Source organism: Bos mutus, chromosome 28, assembly GCF_027580195.1.
Source record: "Bos mutus isolate GX-2022 chromosome 28, NWIPB_WYAK_1.1, whole genome shotgun sequence".
NCBI lineage: Eukaryota > Metazoa > Chordata > Mammalia > Artiodactyla > Bovidae > Bos > Bos mutus.
The window spans coordinates 17,084,813-17,103,463 of record NC_091644.1 but is presented as its reverse complement, the minus strand read 5'-3'; the positions used below and the strand labels follow the sequence as shown (position 1 = coordinate 17,103,463).

General features: G+C 36.6%; 1 protein-coding gene across 2 annotated transcripts in view; it reads right to left on the bottom strand.

Annotated features, from left to right (window-relative positions):
- MICU1 (mitochondrial calcium uptake 1) overlaps positions 1-18,651 on the bottom strand; it is a 227,940-nt gene that overhangs the window by 168,786 nt on the left and 40,503 nt on the right. For both annotated transcript variants that reach the window (XM_005888689.3, XM_070364852.1), the window contains exons 2-4: positions 16,166-16,327; positions 15,550-15,724; positions 7,053-7,215 (exon numbers count right to left, since the gene is read on the bottom strand). In XM_005888689.3, coding sequence (XP_005888751.1) covers positions 7,053-7,215; positions 15,550-15,724; positions 16,166-16,326 — 499 coding nt within the window. In that variant the 5' untranslated portion in view covers position 16,327. The remainder of the gene's footprint in view (positions 1-7,052; positions 7,216-15,549; positions 15,725-16,165; positions 16,328-18,651) is intronic.

The following is an 18,651-nucleotide window of genomic DNA, read 5'->3' as shown; positions in this document are numbered from 1 at the left end:
GGGTGTATTTCATGCTGGTTATCTGTGCTATGGGACCGGCGCACTAAGTGCGGCCGAGAGGAGCTACCCCACGTCCGAAGTCAGGAGCAGAAGCCGGGAGAACCCTATGCCCGAATAGCGGCGGCCGAGAGGAGCTACCCCACGTCCGAGGTCAAGGGCGGCAAAGAGAGGAGTTATCCCACGCCCCCAAGCCCGAGGCCAGGGGCGGCGGCCGGGAAGACCAACCCCACGTCCAAGGAGCCGTGGCTGCGCAGGCGCAGGAGGGCCTAGAGGAGCTATCCCACGTTGAAGATCAGGAAGGGCGGCGGTGAGGAGATACCCCTCGTCCAAGACAAGGAGCAGCGGCTGCGTTTTGCTGGAGCAGCCATGAAGAGATACCCCACGCCCAAGGTAAGAGAAACCCAAGTAAGACGGATGGACAGGGAGGCCTGGCATGCTACAATTCATGAGGTTGCAAAGAGTCGGACCTAAACTGAACTGATCTGTGCTATGCTCTAGAATGGGCTAACCAGTTAACAACTGTTTCTCCATTTGTTACAGTCCTGTGGGACCTGAGAATGTAAGCCCCAGGGGCCACTAGAGGCAGGTGATCAAAGGATGTGTCCTGGGTGCCAGCTGCAAAACCAGGATGCTAGACATGCACACAAATCCCCCTCTGGGAGATACCAGTGACCTAGAGCAAGGCAAAAAGGTATGCAAAGATGGCTCCCACTGGCCTCTACAATCTTTAGAAAGTATTTCAGCATGTCTCTGGATGTGTATTAAACCAGAAGCCTTCTCCCCAAGCCAAAGTTCCAAGATAAGCAAAGGTACCTGTTTCACAGAAATACTGGCGGTGTTTCAGTCTGCTACATCCATGCTGTGCCCTGAGGGTGGTAGTCAGTTAAGAATGGTTTCTTTATTTGTTACAGTCCTATGGAACCTGTGGACATAAACCCTGCTGCCCACCAGAGGCAGGTGATCAAGGGGTGTCTCTTGGGCAGCTGCTGCAAAGAACAGGGCACTAGATGTGCACAAGCTCTTCTCAAGGAGATACTGGAGACCTGGAACAAGGCAGAGGGAGAGTGCAAGCCTCTGTCTTTGGAGAATATTTCAGTAGGCTCCTAGATATGTGTTAAATTAGATGTCTAACTCTCAGGCCAGTGCTGTAAGATAAGCAAATAGGCCTCTTTCACAGAAAGACTGGACACTTTTCACTCAACTACCTTTGCACTGGACCCTGCAGGGTAGCCAGGCATGAGCACTTAAAGAACTGCTCTTTAGTTCACTATAGCCTTGTGGGTCTTTCAGATGCAAGTCCCATTGGCTTTCAAATCTGGATATTCTGGGGCTTACCTCGCAGGTGTAGGTCTCAAAAGCTGGGGTGCCAGATGTGAGATTTAAACCTCCCACTCCTCAGTTAGAAGCTCAGCTCTGCGAGTTCCCTCCCAACCACTGGTTACTGTGCCAGGAGTGGAGTTTAGGGTGAGACTGTGTCTCAGCCTTTTCTACCCATTTCGGTGTGGGTTTTTTCTCATTTGTCTGATGTGTAGGAGTATAGGAGTGGCTCATCTAGTTTTGGAGTTTCTTATTCTTCCTTATACAGTTGTAGATTTGGAGTGTCCATAGGAGGAGGTGAGGTCAGGATCCTCCTACATAACCAACTTGACCCAGAATCACTGAATATAATCGAGGGTAAATTATACACACATATATATATGACACATATATATATGTGTCTCAGACTAAAAGTGCCCCAGGTAAGATCAAAAAGGGCTCTCTAGTAAGATTATCACTAAGGGCATGACTCTTATTCTAAGGAGAATATGGAGTCCTGAACAAGTAATTCATAGCATGATCTCTCTTTTCACATCCCTTTTGTCTTCCATGTAGATAAAATCAGATCAAGATGAATAGATCAGCCAGTGGGACACAGTGGAAAGGAAACAGAGATCCTCTTTGCTCTGATCAAAGCTCAAGTTTTTCTATAAAGTACTTTAAAAACTCTATCCATGCTGCTGCTTCTCCAAGTCATTGGCTAGCTATGCAAAATTGGTTACTACAAGCAGCAAGCAACTGTCTTATCCATTGTATACAGAGATGCTGATGATATTAAGGCTGCACAGAAAGGAGATGAGACATATTCAAGTCAAACACTACATATTTAAAAACAAAACAAAACAAAAAAACAAACACTACATATTTTTAGTCTTTAACATCCTTCCTGCTTACCTATGGCTACTCTAAACTTTCTTGGTATTCAGTACAAAAATATTCTTAATCAGCTTGCTACTGAAATTCATTAGCACTCTACTCACTTAGAATCTGTTTAATTTTAGGGCTGTGTATGCTTTGTGATTATTTTTGAACTATTCTAAAACTAAAACTTACAAGTTTAAATCTGTTAGGTATCCTGGGATACAGTATGTGTGAAAGCCATGACAAAACAAAGTTGAAATATGAGCTACTGGCTACAGTCCAACCATCTAATGACAGAAATTCAAACTACAAAAAAACAGCCTCATTCTTTTCTTTGTTTCAACCCACACTGGAATAATATATATTTTATTTCTGCTACACCAACATTTGTGGAAATTTGTGTTCATGAGCAAACAAAAATGAAGCCAAATTTTCTCCTGAATCTCATTTTAATATATTACAATTTTCCCTCATGATTATTGTTTTAAAAGAAAAGCAATTATTCACTATTTTGACTTTTTATCAAAGTCAGAAATATGCTTGGCATACGAGACATTTAGTAACCATTCTTTCCATATAACAGGTCTTTCAATAATTAAAAAACAAAATTACAAAGTTAAATGCCAAAATGTAGGTAAGCAATTAGAATATATAATGATTTCCAAAGGGGGAAAAATTCCTTAAATGACCAGATAATTTTTACTAACTTACCTAAAGTGTTGCTTCATTTTCCCTGTCACACTGGAAGCAAAGTACAGTTTTATTTAAAGTTACTGCTACATATTAGGTTTCATCTGGGTATTAGAAGTAATTTGACAGTACAAAATATTTTGCCATCATAAAACCCAGGAATATATCTCGCAATCCTTTTTCTCTGTCTTATACACATCATCTTTAATCTCTCCTTCCACATGTCACAAAATAAGGTGTAAAACTAATTCAAAAACAAAAACAAAAAAAAAATAAAACTAATTCAAAAGATTCAAAATCTAAAAGTCAGTGCAATCAATGGAAACTGTCTGGTTTAGTGGCATTTAGTACATCTATCTAATTGCAAATACTTTCATTACTCCAAAACAAAAATAAACAAAAAACACCTTGTACCCACTAAGCAGTCAGCGCTCATTCCCCCAACCCAGCTGCTGGCAATTGACAACCTGCTTTCTATCTCTAGATTTACCTAGACATTTTATACAAATGAAATACTATGCCAATATAAAATAAAAATTTTAAAAAGCAAATATATGATATGTGGCCTTTTGTGTCTGGTTTGTTGATGACTTTTTTTTTTAATTTATTAAGATTTGTTTTGTATCCTAACATATGGTCTACCTGGTCTATTCTGGAGAATGTTTGATGTATGCTTGAGAAGAAATGTATCCTGATACTCTTGAGTGAAGTGTTCTATATATGTCTATTAGGTTTGGTTGGTTCATAGAGTTAAGTCCTCTGTTTCTTTAATGACCTTCTGTCTAGATGTTCTTTTCACCACTGAAACAGGGTTATGAAGTCTCTAACCATTACTGTACAACGATTTCTCCCTTCAGTTCTGTCAATCTTTCTCTCACATATTTTGGAGTCTGTTATTTGGCGGGTGTATACACATATATTTATCACTGTTATACCTGCTTGATGAACTAACCCTTTTATATATAAAAATGCTTTTTTATATGATGCCCTTTGGTAAAGAATCTGCCTGCCAATGCAGGAGATGCAAGACACACATGTTCGATACCTGGGTTGGGAAGCTGCCCTGGAGTATGAAATGGCAACCCACTCCAGGATTCTTGCCTGGAAAATTCCAAGGACAGAGGAGCCTGGTGGGCTACAGTCGATGGGTTGCAAAGAGTCAGACACAACTGAGGGACTGAGCAGGCATGCAACATTTTTCTAAAGTGAGTTTCCTGTGGACATTATATAGGTAGATCATATTTTTTTATCTCCTGTCAATCTCTGTCTTTTAACTGGTGAGTTTGTTTTAGATTTAAACTGATTATTAATATGGAAGGACTTGCTTCTTCCATCTTGTTATTTGTATGCTATATGTCATGTAAAACTTTTTTATCCCTTCATTTCTCTGATCTTTCCTTCTTTTGTGTTTGATTTTTTTTTTCTAGTGTACTATTTCAATTCACTCCTCATTGCCTTTTCTGTATATTTTTTAGTGATTTTCTTAGTGGTTAACCTGAGGATTACAATTAACATCTTAAATTAATAATCTACGTTGAATCAACATTAACATATCTATAATTGTTATTTTACAAATTTCCTTTAAATCATATAGAAAACAAAATAGGAGTTAAAACCCCAAAAACTATACTACTGACTTTTCTATTTTCCTATATACCTTTACAGGTCTTTATCATTAAAAATTTTTCTTTGTATGATTTTGGTTACTATTCAATATACTTTGATTTCAGCCTAAAGGATTCCAGTTAGCGTTTCTCATAGGGAATGTCTACTAGCAACAAACTTCCTCTGCTTTTACTATCTAGAAATTGTCTTAATTTCTCCTTCTGGGACTCCTATTATGCATATGTTGGTATACTTGCTATTGTCCCACAAGTACCTTAGGCTCTATTCATTTGTATTCATTCTTCTTGCTCTGCTCCTCAGACTGGACATCAACTGACCTATCGCCAAGATTCTGATTATTTAATCTAGCTGCTCAAATCTATATTGAACTCTTTCAGTAAGTTTTTTATTTTATCTACTTTTAAAAAGTGCAATACTTTTTAAAATTTTGTGATTTATTTGGCTGCACTGGGTCTTTGCTGCTGAGCACAGGCTTTCTCTAGCTGCAGCAAGCAGGGCTACTCTTAGTTATAGTGCGCAGGCCTCTCCACTGCAGTGGCTTCTCCTGTTGTGGAGCACAGGCTCTAGGTGTGCAGGCTCAGTAGCTGTGACGCATGGGCTCAGCTGCCCCGTGGTATGTGGGATCTTCCCAGATCAGGGACTGAACTTGTGGCCCCTGAACTGGCAGGTGGATTCTTAACCACTTCACCATCAGAGAAGCCCTCAGCTCAATAATTCCTACTCAATTCCTTTTTATAATTTTAATTCTTTATGAATATTCTCTATTTATTAATACATAATACTTCCTATTTCCTACAGCCCCTTGCCTATGGTTTCCTTTAGCTCTTTGAGCATATTTAGGATAGCTTATTTAAAGTCTTTGTCTAGTAAGCACAATGCCTGGATTTCCTTGGGGATGGCTTCTATTTCTTTTTTCCCCCCTCCTATTCTGATAATTATTGATAAGCCATGCAATTCTTCAAACTGAAAATTAGACATTTTTAATATTGCAATGTGGTAATTCTGGAAATCAGATTCTCTCTTTTTCCCAGAGTTTGACATTGTAACTTGCTGAGGACTATAGTCATCACTTTGTTTAGTGATTTTTCCAAACTATTCTTGCAAAGACTGTATGTATTCTTCCTCATGTGTCATCAGTGAAGTTTCTGCTCTATTATTTAAGCAGTCATCAAGTGCTCTCACAGAAATTTCCTTAAATGTTAGATGCAAAAAATAACAAACCAACAAACAAAACACATCCCAGCTATTTTAGTGTTTGTAGACTGGCTCTGAGCTAGGGTGCTCTTTTGATGTTTAGCTAGACTCTCCTCTAACTCCGTCTTAACTTACCTCCACTTCCACGGAGTACAACTATCAACAAGAAATACAAGGCCACTCAAGTCTTTTCCAAGTATGCATCAGGCCCTGAACATCACTTTGGATTCATTAGGCAGTAGCCTTTCAAAGCTCTTATTCCCTGAAATGTCTTTATTTTCATCCTCCTCCTTCCTCAGCTTTTTAGTCTGTCTACAACTGGTCCTATCTGCCATCTCTTGGCCTGATGGGTTATAGGTGGTATACATGTCTTTAAATTTTTAAAATAGATGACATCTTGAGGTGGGTGAAACAAAAGGCAAATCTTTGTGCTGGCAGCTCAGTAAACTATCAGATGAATTAAAAGGCACACCCACTTTTTAAAAAACAAAACTCTGTATGTTGCCCCTCACTGAATTCCCCATCACTAGGTAAGCCACAATAGGAATGTAGGTTGCCATCCCCATGACTGCTGCTAAGCTGGGAAATAGGGCATGGTAGGTAGGTAAGCAGAAGGTCACAACACTTTCTTTCCAAAATTTATTGGCTTCTTTCTTCATTAAATATTACCCTGATTGCTCTGTTTTTTATTAGATTTCAGTGATCCAAAAAGTTGATTCTGTCCATTTTGGGCAGCATAATGATTTGCTTCAGTGAAAGAACTGATTTTTTTACTGAAGAAAATGACAAGAGTCATTTTTCCCACCATGTCTCCCAAAAGCATTTGCAAATTATTACCTTTAACTTATAATATTAAGCCCTTTATTTTCTTTCCTCACATCTCATTTCTTCAGGCTGGTTCATCTAGATGAGACATCCTTTCCTCTGTTCTTTAAAACTTTTATTCAAACTTAAGCATATTCTCTAGAAACCATTCTCTAAACTTTCAGGCTAAGTGCCCCTTACTTACACTGCTATAGCACCTGCTCTTTAACAAATCATCACATTCCTGAAATTACCTGTTACTATCTCTGTCTATCCCACCAAAGAGCAACTTGACAGCAGTCACATCTGTAATGCATTGCCTTCAGGAATAGTTTTATAACAAGCAATGAATCTCAACCAGAGAGGTACAATCGCCTCAACATTTTAGGTTACAGGCTCCTCTTTTCTACTCCTAAAGCCTAGCATAATGCCTAACATCCAGCAGCTACACAGTGAATATAATTGTTGCATGGACTTACATAGTTTAGGCAATACAGAGAAACAAAGTAGCATATAATGAAATAAATACCACACTCTTATTTTTCACTGTAGCAACTTACGTTCTGGTTGTTTTTCATTGGGTGTTATGGATCGCACAAAATCTTGTGGTGTCATAAACACTTCAGATTCACCATGCTCACTGATTACTTTCAAGGTGGCAAAATAGCGGAAGATTTTATCTGGTGTGGAATATGCACGAATCCTATTCTCATATTCCATCACCTAAAATTAGAAAATCAGAAAGTGTTACTGTATTAAGCAATTCTCATTTTCATGTATGTTCTTACTTGAGAGAAATTTTATACCATTTTCCCTATAACTTTTTTTTTAATATTAGAAATTACTTGTGTCTCAAAAACCTATGACATACTACTCATACTTCAGTTGAAGCAATGATTGTATGTTTTGTTTAGAATGTTTTTTAAGGTGTTTTTTTTAGTTGGAAGATGATTGCTTTACAATGTTGGTTGGTTTCTGCTGTACAGCATCACAAATCAGTCATAACTCTCTCCATATATACAGTAAGTCCCCTCCCTTTTTAAACAATTTTATTTTATTTAAATTTTGGCTGTACTGGGTCTTCACTACTGCATGAGAGCTTTCTCTAGTTGCTGCCAGTGAAGGTAATCTCAGCTCTAGGGTGTGCAGGCTCAGTAGCTGTAAGCCCACAGGCTTAGTTGCCCTAAGGCATGTGGAATATTCCTGGACCAGGGATTGACCCGCATCCCCTGCAATCCAAGGTGGATTCTTAACCGATGGGCCACCAGGGAAGCCTTAGAAGTTTTTGAATAGTTTCCTAATTTCCTAAATCACTGAAAGCAAGCCCAAGAAAAATGTCGTACAAGAAGTCAAAAAGTCTCAGTCAAAAGCTCCATACACATGAGAGCCTATCATTTTTCAAATACCAAGTTTTCTGGAAGGGATTGGTTTCACAGTTTTACTTTCATGCAATTTCATGAATTCTAAAACAAAACAGACATGGGACTTTCACAGATCTGAACAACTTCCTCAAATACAAAGTACTTTAAACAACAGCATACAAAATAAAATTACATATCACGGAAACTCAATTATTAACACGTCTGAAGCAAAGACTTTTACTTTGGACTGAAACATTAGACTTCCAGAGAACATTTAAATATAGCATATTTAGAAAAGAGTAGACGTGGGAAGAACACAAGAAAATATTTGAATAGGAACAAAGTTATATCTGGCATACATTTAACTAAAGAGTATAACATTAACATAAAAGCTAATATAAAAGTTAATATAACGTTAATATTAAATTCCATTTCCTTACCTAGCACCCAAGACCCCATCTGTACATGAAACATACAAAAATACTGTTATATTTTGCATAATATTCTTGTACAACCTATATTGTACTTTGGTGAAAAGATTTCTCTGATACCTGAATTTTATATGTTGAGATAACCAATGCTAAATAGTATCTCATAAATAACTGGCTAGAAAATATGTCAAGGCAATATGATCTAAAAATCCATATTGTAAGGCAATTATCCTTCAAATAAAAATTTTAAAAATCAATGTCTATAAAAAACATTATTCAATGTCTCTATTTTTTAAAAAAGTTATTAATGTTTTAATTTGCTTTATTAACCCAGCTATTACTGTAACTGTCATTTCTGGCTAGATGGTCGCTTTGAGGTCACCGAGAGCAGCTGGTTAACAATGGGCTCAATTCCATCACCAGATGTGCTTTCAGTCACCAAGAAAGGAATGCTAATTTGTAACTATACGTGACAGGGATCTTTCTAAAGTTAATTTGCATTAAAGTCTGAATACTGATTTCAGAAAATTTTTCAATAGATTTGGCACATGGCAGACACACTAAGCATTCCCTTAGCAGCCTTTCAACCCCTTAGCAGCCTTGAAACTTAGCTAGAAGTCTTAAACCAAAGGCATTTTATATTTTACTACATCTGCTGCGTCATACCAGCTACAAAACAAAAATAATCAGTTTGCAATATTTAGGGTATAAGCTACAGCTACTTCCAAAGATGGCTTTGTCAACTAAAATGTTAAGTCAATCATATGTAAGATAAAGGTAGAAAAAGAACAACTTAAAAGTCAATGATTTACAGACTGAAAACCAGATCCTTCATTGTTACCCAAAAAATACACTGCTGAATATTATTAATTAGTTTTAGTTTGAAATAATAGGTAAAGTAACAGACTTCCTGCATTTCCACATTTTTAGAGTTTAATATAGATCTACTTTATATTTTTGTTTTTCACTTAGCAATCTAGCTTTTTTTTAAGTCTTTATTGAATTTGTTACAATATTGTTTCTTCTCCAAAAGGCATGTGAAAAGATGCTCAACACCGCTAAGTATCAGAGAAATACAAACTAAAACTATAATGAGGGCCTGACACCGGTCAGAATGGTCATCATCAAAAAGTCCACAAACAATAAATGCTGGAGAGGGTGTGGTAAAAAGGGAATCCTCCCACACTGTTGATGGGAATGTAAATTGGTACAGCTACTATGGAGAACACTATGAAGGTCCCTTAAAAAACTAAAAATAGCGCTGCCACATGATCCAGCAATCCCAGTCCTGAGCACATATCTGGAGAAAAACATTGTTTGAAAAAAAAATCCATGCATCCCAGTGTTCAATGCAGTACTGTTTACAACAGCCAAGAGATGGAAGCAAACTGAACATCTATTGACAGATGAATGGATAAAGAAGATGAGGTACCTATACTCAAGGGAATATTACTCAGCCATTAAAAAGAATGAAATAATGCCATTTATAGCAACACAGATGGACCTGGAGTTTATCATATGAAGTAAAGTAAGTCAGAAGAACAAATATCATATGATATTGGCTTATGTATGAATCTATGTAAATGATACAAATGAATTTATTTGCAAAATAGAAATAGACTCATAGACTTAAGAGAACAAACTCATGGTGAGGGGAGGGACAGACTCGGAGTTTGGGACTGACATGTATACACTGCTACATTTAAAACAGATAATGAACAAGGAATACTGTATACCACAGGGAATTCTGCTCAATATTCTATAATAACCTAAATGAAAAAAGAATTTGAAATAGATACTTGGCATGTGTAAACTGAATCACAGTGCTGTACACCTGAAATTAACATAATATTGCTAATCAACTATACTCCAATGTAAAATAAAAAGTTTGTTTTTTTAAAGAAGATAGATAACAAGTATTGGTGAGGGTATCGAGAAAAGCGGACACTTCTGCACTGCTTGTGTAAATGTTAAATTGATTCAGTCATTATGGAAAACAGTATGGAGGTTCCTCAAGAAATTAAAAATAGAACTACCATATGACCCAATAATCCAGCTTTTGGGTATACAGCCAAAGGAAATGAAATCAGCATCTCAAAGCGGTATCTGTATTCCATGTTCATTGCAGCTTTGTTCACAATAGCCAAGGTATAGAAAAAATCTGTGTTCATCATGGAATCTCAAGGGACTTCAAAGAACCAACATAATTTTGAAAGAAGAACAAAGTTGGAGGACTCTTAACTTTCTGATTTCAAAACTTATTACACTCATAAGAAGAATGTGGTATTGGCATAAAGATAGGCATATACACCAAACAAACAGAAAAGAAAGCCCAGAAATAAACCCTCATGTACATCATCAAATGATTTTTGACAAGGGTGCCAAAATCATTCAGTGGAGAAAGGACAGTCTTTTTGACAAATAGTATTGGGAAAACAAGATATCCACATACAAAACAAAAAACATACAAAAAAAATGAAGTTGGGGGCGTCCCTGGTGGTCCAACGGTTAAGACTTCCAATTCCACTGCAGTGGGCACGGGTTTGATCCCTAGTCAGGGAAGTTCTGTATGCTTGAGATGTAGCCAAAAAAGAAAAAAACAAGAAAACTTTTTAAAAAGATGAAGTTGCACCCTTATCTAACTCCATAATCAAAAATTAACACACAGTGAATCAAAGACCAAAATGAAAGATCTAAAACTACAAAACTCTTAGAAGAAAACGCAGAACAAAGCTTCAAGACACTAGATTTAGCAGTGCTTTCCTGGATGTGATGCCAAAAGCATATGCAACAATAGAAAAAAAAGAAAGACTTCATGGGTGTACCTATGGCTGATTATTGTTGATGTTTGGCAGAAAACCACAAAATTCTGTAAAGCAATTATCCTTCAATTAAAAAAATAAAGTGGCCAAAAAAAAGGTACCATATATAAGTTAAAAAAAACCTGCTGTACATCAAACAATAATATCAATAGAGTAAAAAGGTAATCTGCAGGAATTAGCAATTAGATCATATAGAAAACTACTAAAATTCCATTAAAGAAAATTTTAAAATGGGCAAAGGATGTGAACAGACATTTCTCCAAAGAAGATATACAAATGGCCAAAAAGCACTTGAAAAAATGCTCAACATCATTGATCATCAGGGAAATGCAAATGAAAACTACACCAAGATACTATCTCAGATCCATTAGGATGGCTAATATCAAAAAAACAAAAAAATAACACGTGTTAGCAAAGATGTGGTAAAAGAGGAACCCTTGCTGGTGGGAACGTCAAATGGTGCAGCACTGCCAAAAACAGTGCTTCCATAAAAACAAGCACTTCCATTAAAAAAAAAACACACAACTGAAAATAGAATTACCATATGATAGTACTTTGGCCACCTCATGCGAAGAGTTGACTCATTGGAAAAGACTCTGATGCTGGGAGGGATTGGGGGCAGGAGGAGAAGGGGACGACAGAGGATGAGATGGCTGGATGGCATCACTGACTCGATGGACATGAGTCTGAGTGAACTCCGGGAGATGGTGATGGACAGGGTGGCCTGGCGTGCTGTGATTCATGGGGTCGCAAAGAGTCGGACACGACTGAGCGACTGAACTGAACTGAAAGCAATTTCACTTCTGGGTATATACCCCAAAGAATGAAAAGCAAGGTCTCAAAGAGATATGTATATACCCATGTTCAGAGCATCATTATTTATGATAGCTAAAATGTGGAAGCAACTTAAATATCCATAAGCAGATGAATGGATAAGCAAAACATGGTATATACATACAGTGGAATACTACTCAGCCCTAAGAAATTCTGACACATGCTACACCGTGATAAGCCTTGAGAACCAGGTGCAATAAACCAATTACAAAAATACAAATACTATACAAATCCACTTGCATAAGGTTTTTCTTTCTTAGATATTCAAAAATCATAGAAAGTGGAATGGTGGTTGCTAGGGGGATCGGGGAGAGGGGATAGTAGGGAGTTATGTTTAATGGGTATAGATTTTCAGTGTTATAAGATGAAACAGTTATGAAGATGGATGATGGTGATGGTTGCACAATATTATGAATGTTTTTATTACCACTAAACTGTACACTCAAAACTGGTTAAGATGGTAAATGTTACAGTACATGTGTTTACCACAAAAAATATTGGAAGAAAAAGAAAAGAGACCTTGGGGGAGTACTGGAAGAACTAACGAGAAAAAAATATGAAAAATATTTAACAGATATACAGGATACATTGTAAGGATTCAAGAGAAAAGAAAGGACATTTAAAAAGAATTCCAAAAGAAAAGAAATGACAGTGAATCAGTACTGAAGCAATGTGTAAGAATTTTTCAGACTTCAGAACTTGAGGTTTCAAAAGGGACAGTAAAATTAAAGCTAAAAAATAAAACAAAGCTAAATAAAATAAAAAAGAGAAGCATGCACAAACTAACAACAATAGTATGCCATGAACTAAGTGATAGGACAGTCCTAGACCTTTGTACTTGAGAATTTGTTTAAATTAACATAAAACACACAAGACAACCAGGCCATGCACAGGAATAAAAACAAATTCAGGACACTTGTTTACATCTGAAGAGGAGGCGAGAAAAATGAGGTCAGGAGAGTACACAACAATGTATTTTTTATATTCACTGCTTCTTCTTACAAAAAGAGGAAAACACACAAAAATGAAGCAAATGTAGCCAAATGTTAAAACCTGATAAAAATGAGTTGTGGGTACCTGTATATTTATTATAGTAGTCTCTATTTTTCTCATTGGATATTTAAAATATTACAGAAAAATCAAGAGAACATAAAAGAACAAAAGCAAAAAGTTTACATGAAAATGATGGCTCAGAGGTAAAGAATCGGCCTGCAATGTAGGAGACACGAGAGGTGGGAAGATCCCCAGAAGAGGAAATGCAACCCACTCCAGTATTCTTGCCTGGAAAACCCCATGAACAGAGGAGCTTGGTGGGCTACAGGCCACGGGGTCACAAAGACTGAGCCACGGACATGACTGAGCTACTGAGCATGCAGGCATGATGATATCAAAGGCAGCATGTAAAGATGGTAGCAGTTTGGTATTCCAGGGTAAAAATCTGAATAGAACAGTATCTAGAAAAAAGTGCAAGAACAAAAATGAAGCTTATTATTTTTTAATTGAAAGATAATTGCTTTACAATATTATGTTGGTTTCTGCCATATATCAACATCAATCAGCCACAGGTATACCTATGTCCTCTTCCTCTTGAACCTCTATCCCACCTCCCACCCCATCCCACCTTGATGAAAGGTTGTCACAGAGCCCCAGTCGGAGTTCCCTGAGTAATACAGCAAATTCCCACTGGCTATCTATTTTACATATGGTAATGTATATGTTTCCATGCTACTCTCTCAATTCGTCCCACTCTCTACTTTCCCTCTCCCTGTATCCATAGTCTGTTCTCTATGTCTGTGTCTCAATTGAAACTGAAAGTGTTAGTCACTCCGTCATATCCAATTCTTTGCAACCCCATGGACTGTAGCCCTCCAGGCTCCTCTGTCCATGGAATTTTTCAGGCGAGAATACTGGAGTGGGTTGCCATTCCCTTCTCCAGGGGATCTTCCTTACCCAGGGATTGAACTCAGGTCTCCCACAATGTGGGCAGATTCTTTAGCATCTGAGCCACCAGGGAAGCCACCAACAGAAGTCTTCATTGCTGCCCTGCAAGTATGTTCATCAATACCACTGTTCTAGATTCCAAATTATGCATTAATATAGGATATCTGTTTTTTTCTGACTTATTTCATTCTGTATAATAGGTTTTAGGTTCATCCATCTTATTACAACTGACTCAAATACATTCCTTTTTATGGCTGAGTAATATTCCATTGTATATATGTACTACGGCTAAAAATGAAGCTTATAATTTAATTAATGAGAGAAGAATCTTCAACATGTCTGTATATAGACTATGTAAAGGAATGAATAACAAAGAGTAACTAAAAAAAAGGATACAGAAAGAATAAGTGTTTAAATAGGTTTGGGGGGACAAGATGACAAATGGGATGATTGCCTACTCACTGAGACTTTAGTGAAATAAAGAATATATTTCAGATTTAGATTAAAAAGGGTTTATAGCTTTGGGAGTTACCAATTAAGTAAACTACACTGATGGCTTTTATTTTTTCTGTGAAGTATAGGATATAGTCAACTCAATTGCTAGGTAGAAAGTAGAAGCAGAAAACAGAAGATTCAAAAATAAATGTTTATTTGGGTCATTTAGCCCTACAATATAATATCTGACTATAAATGAAACTGCTGGTGGCAAGATAAATTTGAACTTTCCTTAAGTTCACTCAGGGCAAAAGATTAAATAGATGTATCATTTTGGAAACAATGGCATGATGGATAATTAACTTGTAATGCATAAATTCTGTTCAAATTCACTTTAATCAGAAGTGGATTTGGGGAATGACATATTTAAGAGCTTCCTCCAAGTAAACAGAAGATCCCAATTCTCAAAGGAACTATTCTTGCTTGCAATTATACATGCTCCCCAGCACACATAAAGTAACTCAAATTATCTTGTTGTATTGATTAGATATATTTTTTAACAAGTAAAGGTAATTTTCAGAATTTCAATATCAATATGCAAAATGTCTAAGAAATTCAGCCTTTTGACTTTTCATCACATGTCTGCTGAATAATTCAAACGCCCACCATCACAGGGATTACTAGAGAGGAGCTAAAACTTTTCACAGGTAAAGCTATATACAACAACATACTTTGTTCAAGATTTTAAATGCTAGAGTTATGTAAAGTTTATGCTGTCCTCAAAAAGTAGTTGATTTGTAGACTTCCAAAGAGATCTTCTGCCTTTATAATTTGGCATCATAGATCAGTATATCACAGACTCAACTTCACATATATGAGAACATTCAACATGAGAAAGATCCAAAAAGCAATGATCACCTTACGTAGGTGAATTGAAGAACAAAGAAAAGACATATTAATCTTGATTACAAATCCTATATTCTTCTCACTACCCCAATTAACTTCACATTCAAAGAATACATTTGCCTTAGAACATGATGGAAAATTGCAAAGAAGTGAATCACTTCAAAGAGAATATAAATCATTTGAAATATCTGATAAAAGACTCAACAGCATTATTCTAAAATATAATTAACTATAGTTATATATAGTTATATATAAAATAACTATATAGTTATATATAAAATATAATTAACTATAGTTCTAATTAATTTATAAGATTGTGTTCCATACTTTTCTATCTCTGAATCCAGAACGTTTCTTCTTTTTCTCTTCTGGATACGGCTCAAGACAAACACCTGCAGCCTTTTTTTCAGCATTACAATCTTCCCCTTCCTCTTTACTCTTCCCTTTATCTCCAAGTTCACTCTTGATGTTGTTTGCAGATGGTGGAGATTCTGCAAGGGCCCTGGACATACAAAAAATAAAAATTAAAAAATCTATCAATCAATAAAGTCCATCACATTAAACAAACAAAGATTCTCAGCTGGAGCTTAGCAGGAGTAACAGCAATGAAATTCATTAAAAGTTATACAAGAAAAGATTGCTCAAAAAATTAAAAATAGAACTAACATAAAATCCAGCAATTCCACTTATGGTTATATGTCCAAAAGAACTGAAAGCGGGGTCATGAGGAGATTTTTGCACTCATGTTAATAGCAGCATTACTCATAATAGCTAAAATGTGGAAACAACCCAAATATATACTGATAGATAAAACTGATAAAAGAAATATGGTATACTCATATAATAGAATAATATTAAGCCAGAAATCAACCCCTTTTCCATAAAAGAGACAACTGGAAGAATAAAAGTACACGTAGGAATAGGATGGTCAGTTAACACTCACCTTTTCCACAACAGACCAGTACTTGCAGTTACTGCAGATGCTCCAAGAAAAGCCACCATCATTAGCCGTCGCCTGATCTGGGTGGGCTGTGATCCTCCATGGTACCATCGAGAGCCCACTGCCAGCTCTGCCAACGCAGAAAGTGAGTTAAGACGAAACATCCTATGGACGAAAAGTAGAAATATTATTCCTAGCAAATGGCAGTGACAGTGATGATGATGATAATAACAGCATTAAAGCCAATAAACACTAGATATTTAATGGTAGACAATATTCTAAACACTTGACAATACCATGTATTATCCCATTAAATCCTCAGAACAATCAAATGAGACAAATACTACGACCCATAAACCTGATACATGAGTCAAGGTACAATTAGAAGAAACCACATGGTAATTTGAACAGGAAAAGTTTAATATAAAGCATTATTAATTACAATAGGCGAAGAAGTACTAAGGGGTAGAGACTTAAGATATAGGGAGCAGTCACTACTTACAGGGCTATTTCAGAGCAACAAAAAAGGAATGTATCTGTAAAGGGGCCACTCCCAACTGGGCTGAGATCAGACACTGTGGTGAGGATGCAGCTATGGACGTCTGAGAGATTTGCTAAAATGCTATACCAAAAGAACTCACCGTAAAGCCATCCACAGGTGACTGAAGGAGAAACGGGCATTTCTTCTAGATTACGTGACTTTTTGTAGTGGCAATTCATTTAAATCACAAAAAGTAACCATGCTTCTCCTTTTTGATTTTCTCAAAGCATAGTTTACTTCTTCCTGATTTAAATTATCTTGTACTTTGTACATATACTCACATAGTCATATACTTGTAACATACATAAGTTTGCCCCACCTTCAACATACTTGGTTCTGAGTTTCCTTTAAGGTCAAAATTATTCTTCACCTTTCTGAAAACAGTCTAACACAGTGGTTGTTACATTATAACTGCTTAAAATATTTAACAATTTTACTTTAATATGAAAAATGTCAAGTTACAAATTACACAGGTACTGGCTCTGTGCATTAAGTGTGTTTCTCGGCCCCAATATACTATGTCTTTTGTTGTCTGGGTCCAAGTCAAGTTAAGACTATTTCGCTGTCTCCCTGAGCTGCTTACTGACTCTTCTCTGAGATCAATACTTATAATCTCAAGTGTATCTTTCTCCTAGCCTCCTTCATTCGACCTAGCTCCAACATCAAAGTTGGAGCTAAATCTTGCCCTTACAGATAAAGTGGGGAATAATTAGTTCTTTCTATGTCATATAACCTAAGCTTCAGCAACACAATTCTTATATCCCTTCCTATCCTAGAAGTCACCTCATTTTATTGCATATAATCTAGCAAATTCCAGCACCAAGAAGATTGTCCTTTTGTTTTCTTCCTGTCAGTCAACTTCCAATTCATTTTTTAATTAACATTTTCCAAACCCACAAGTGCATTCACACACAGCATTGCTTTTATCTATAACAAAAACAAGCATAACTAAAATACTCATATCTGGTGAAAACATTATTCCTCACTGACAACAGAAAGAAAAGGGCACTTGAAAGTCTTCAATGTGAAAGACAAATAACAACCAATTCAAAAGCTGGACCAGGGATTTCCCTGGCAGTCCGGTGGTTAAGATTCTGTGCTCTCACTTCTGAAGGCCTGGGTTCAATCTCTGATTGGGGAACTAAGGTCATGCAAGCTGTGTAGCATGGCCAAAAAAAAATCGAACTGCATAGGAGATGTGGAAGACAAACAGGAAAAAAACTAAAATAATAACGACAACATTAAGTAATATAGAAGGTAAAATGGGATAGGAATCCAATGACTCACGATCTAGTCTCAACTCTACTGCTAAACAGCTGTGCACAAAGTAAGCTCATCTCTCCTCCCCAGAGAAGAGTTTCATCTACTGATGAGACAACTGCCTCCAGGAGTTTTAGGGTTTGTTTTCTCTCTTTCATATTCTTATACCACTGGTGAAAAAAGATAAAGCAAAATTTAATCTATTTCAGTTAGGGGGAGAGACTAAAACAGTATATACATGGTTCAAAACTTACTAGCCTTGAGAACCCATTTCTGTATGGTATGGCTTCGGAGGATTTTAAACTTTGGAGGTCCTGAGTTATAGGAACATTCCACTTACATTGGGCATTGTAATTCAGTTGTTACTGTCTACATCTCATTTCACCACTGATTTTAATCTCATTCCCCAAAGTACACATCAAAATATATATCTATTCATCTTCTCTAGTGTAATTTCCAAAGATGTCAAGTAAACTGAGGGAAAAAATTATCTCACTGAGCACAGACTATTATAATTTAATTCCCAGCTTCGTACTGAAGAAATGGTGTAACTAGTTGAATGTGCTAATTTTTGATGAGAAAACATTTAAACAGATTTAAGGAGATCCACTTTCCAACTGAGTCTGGAAAACTGAATAGGCCAATCGGCAGCAGTTATGTAGTAATGAAAATTAACATGTACACTTAT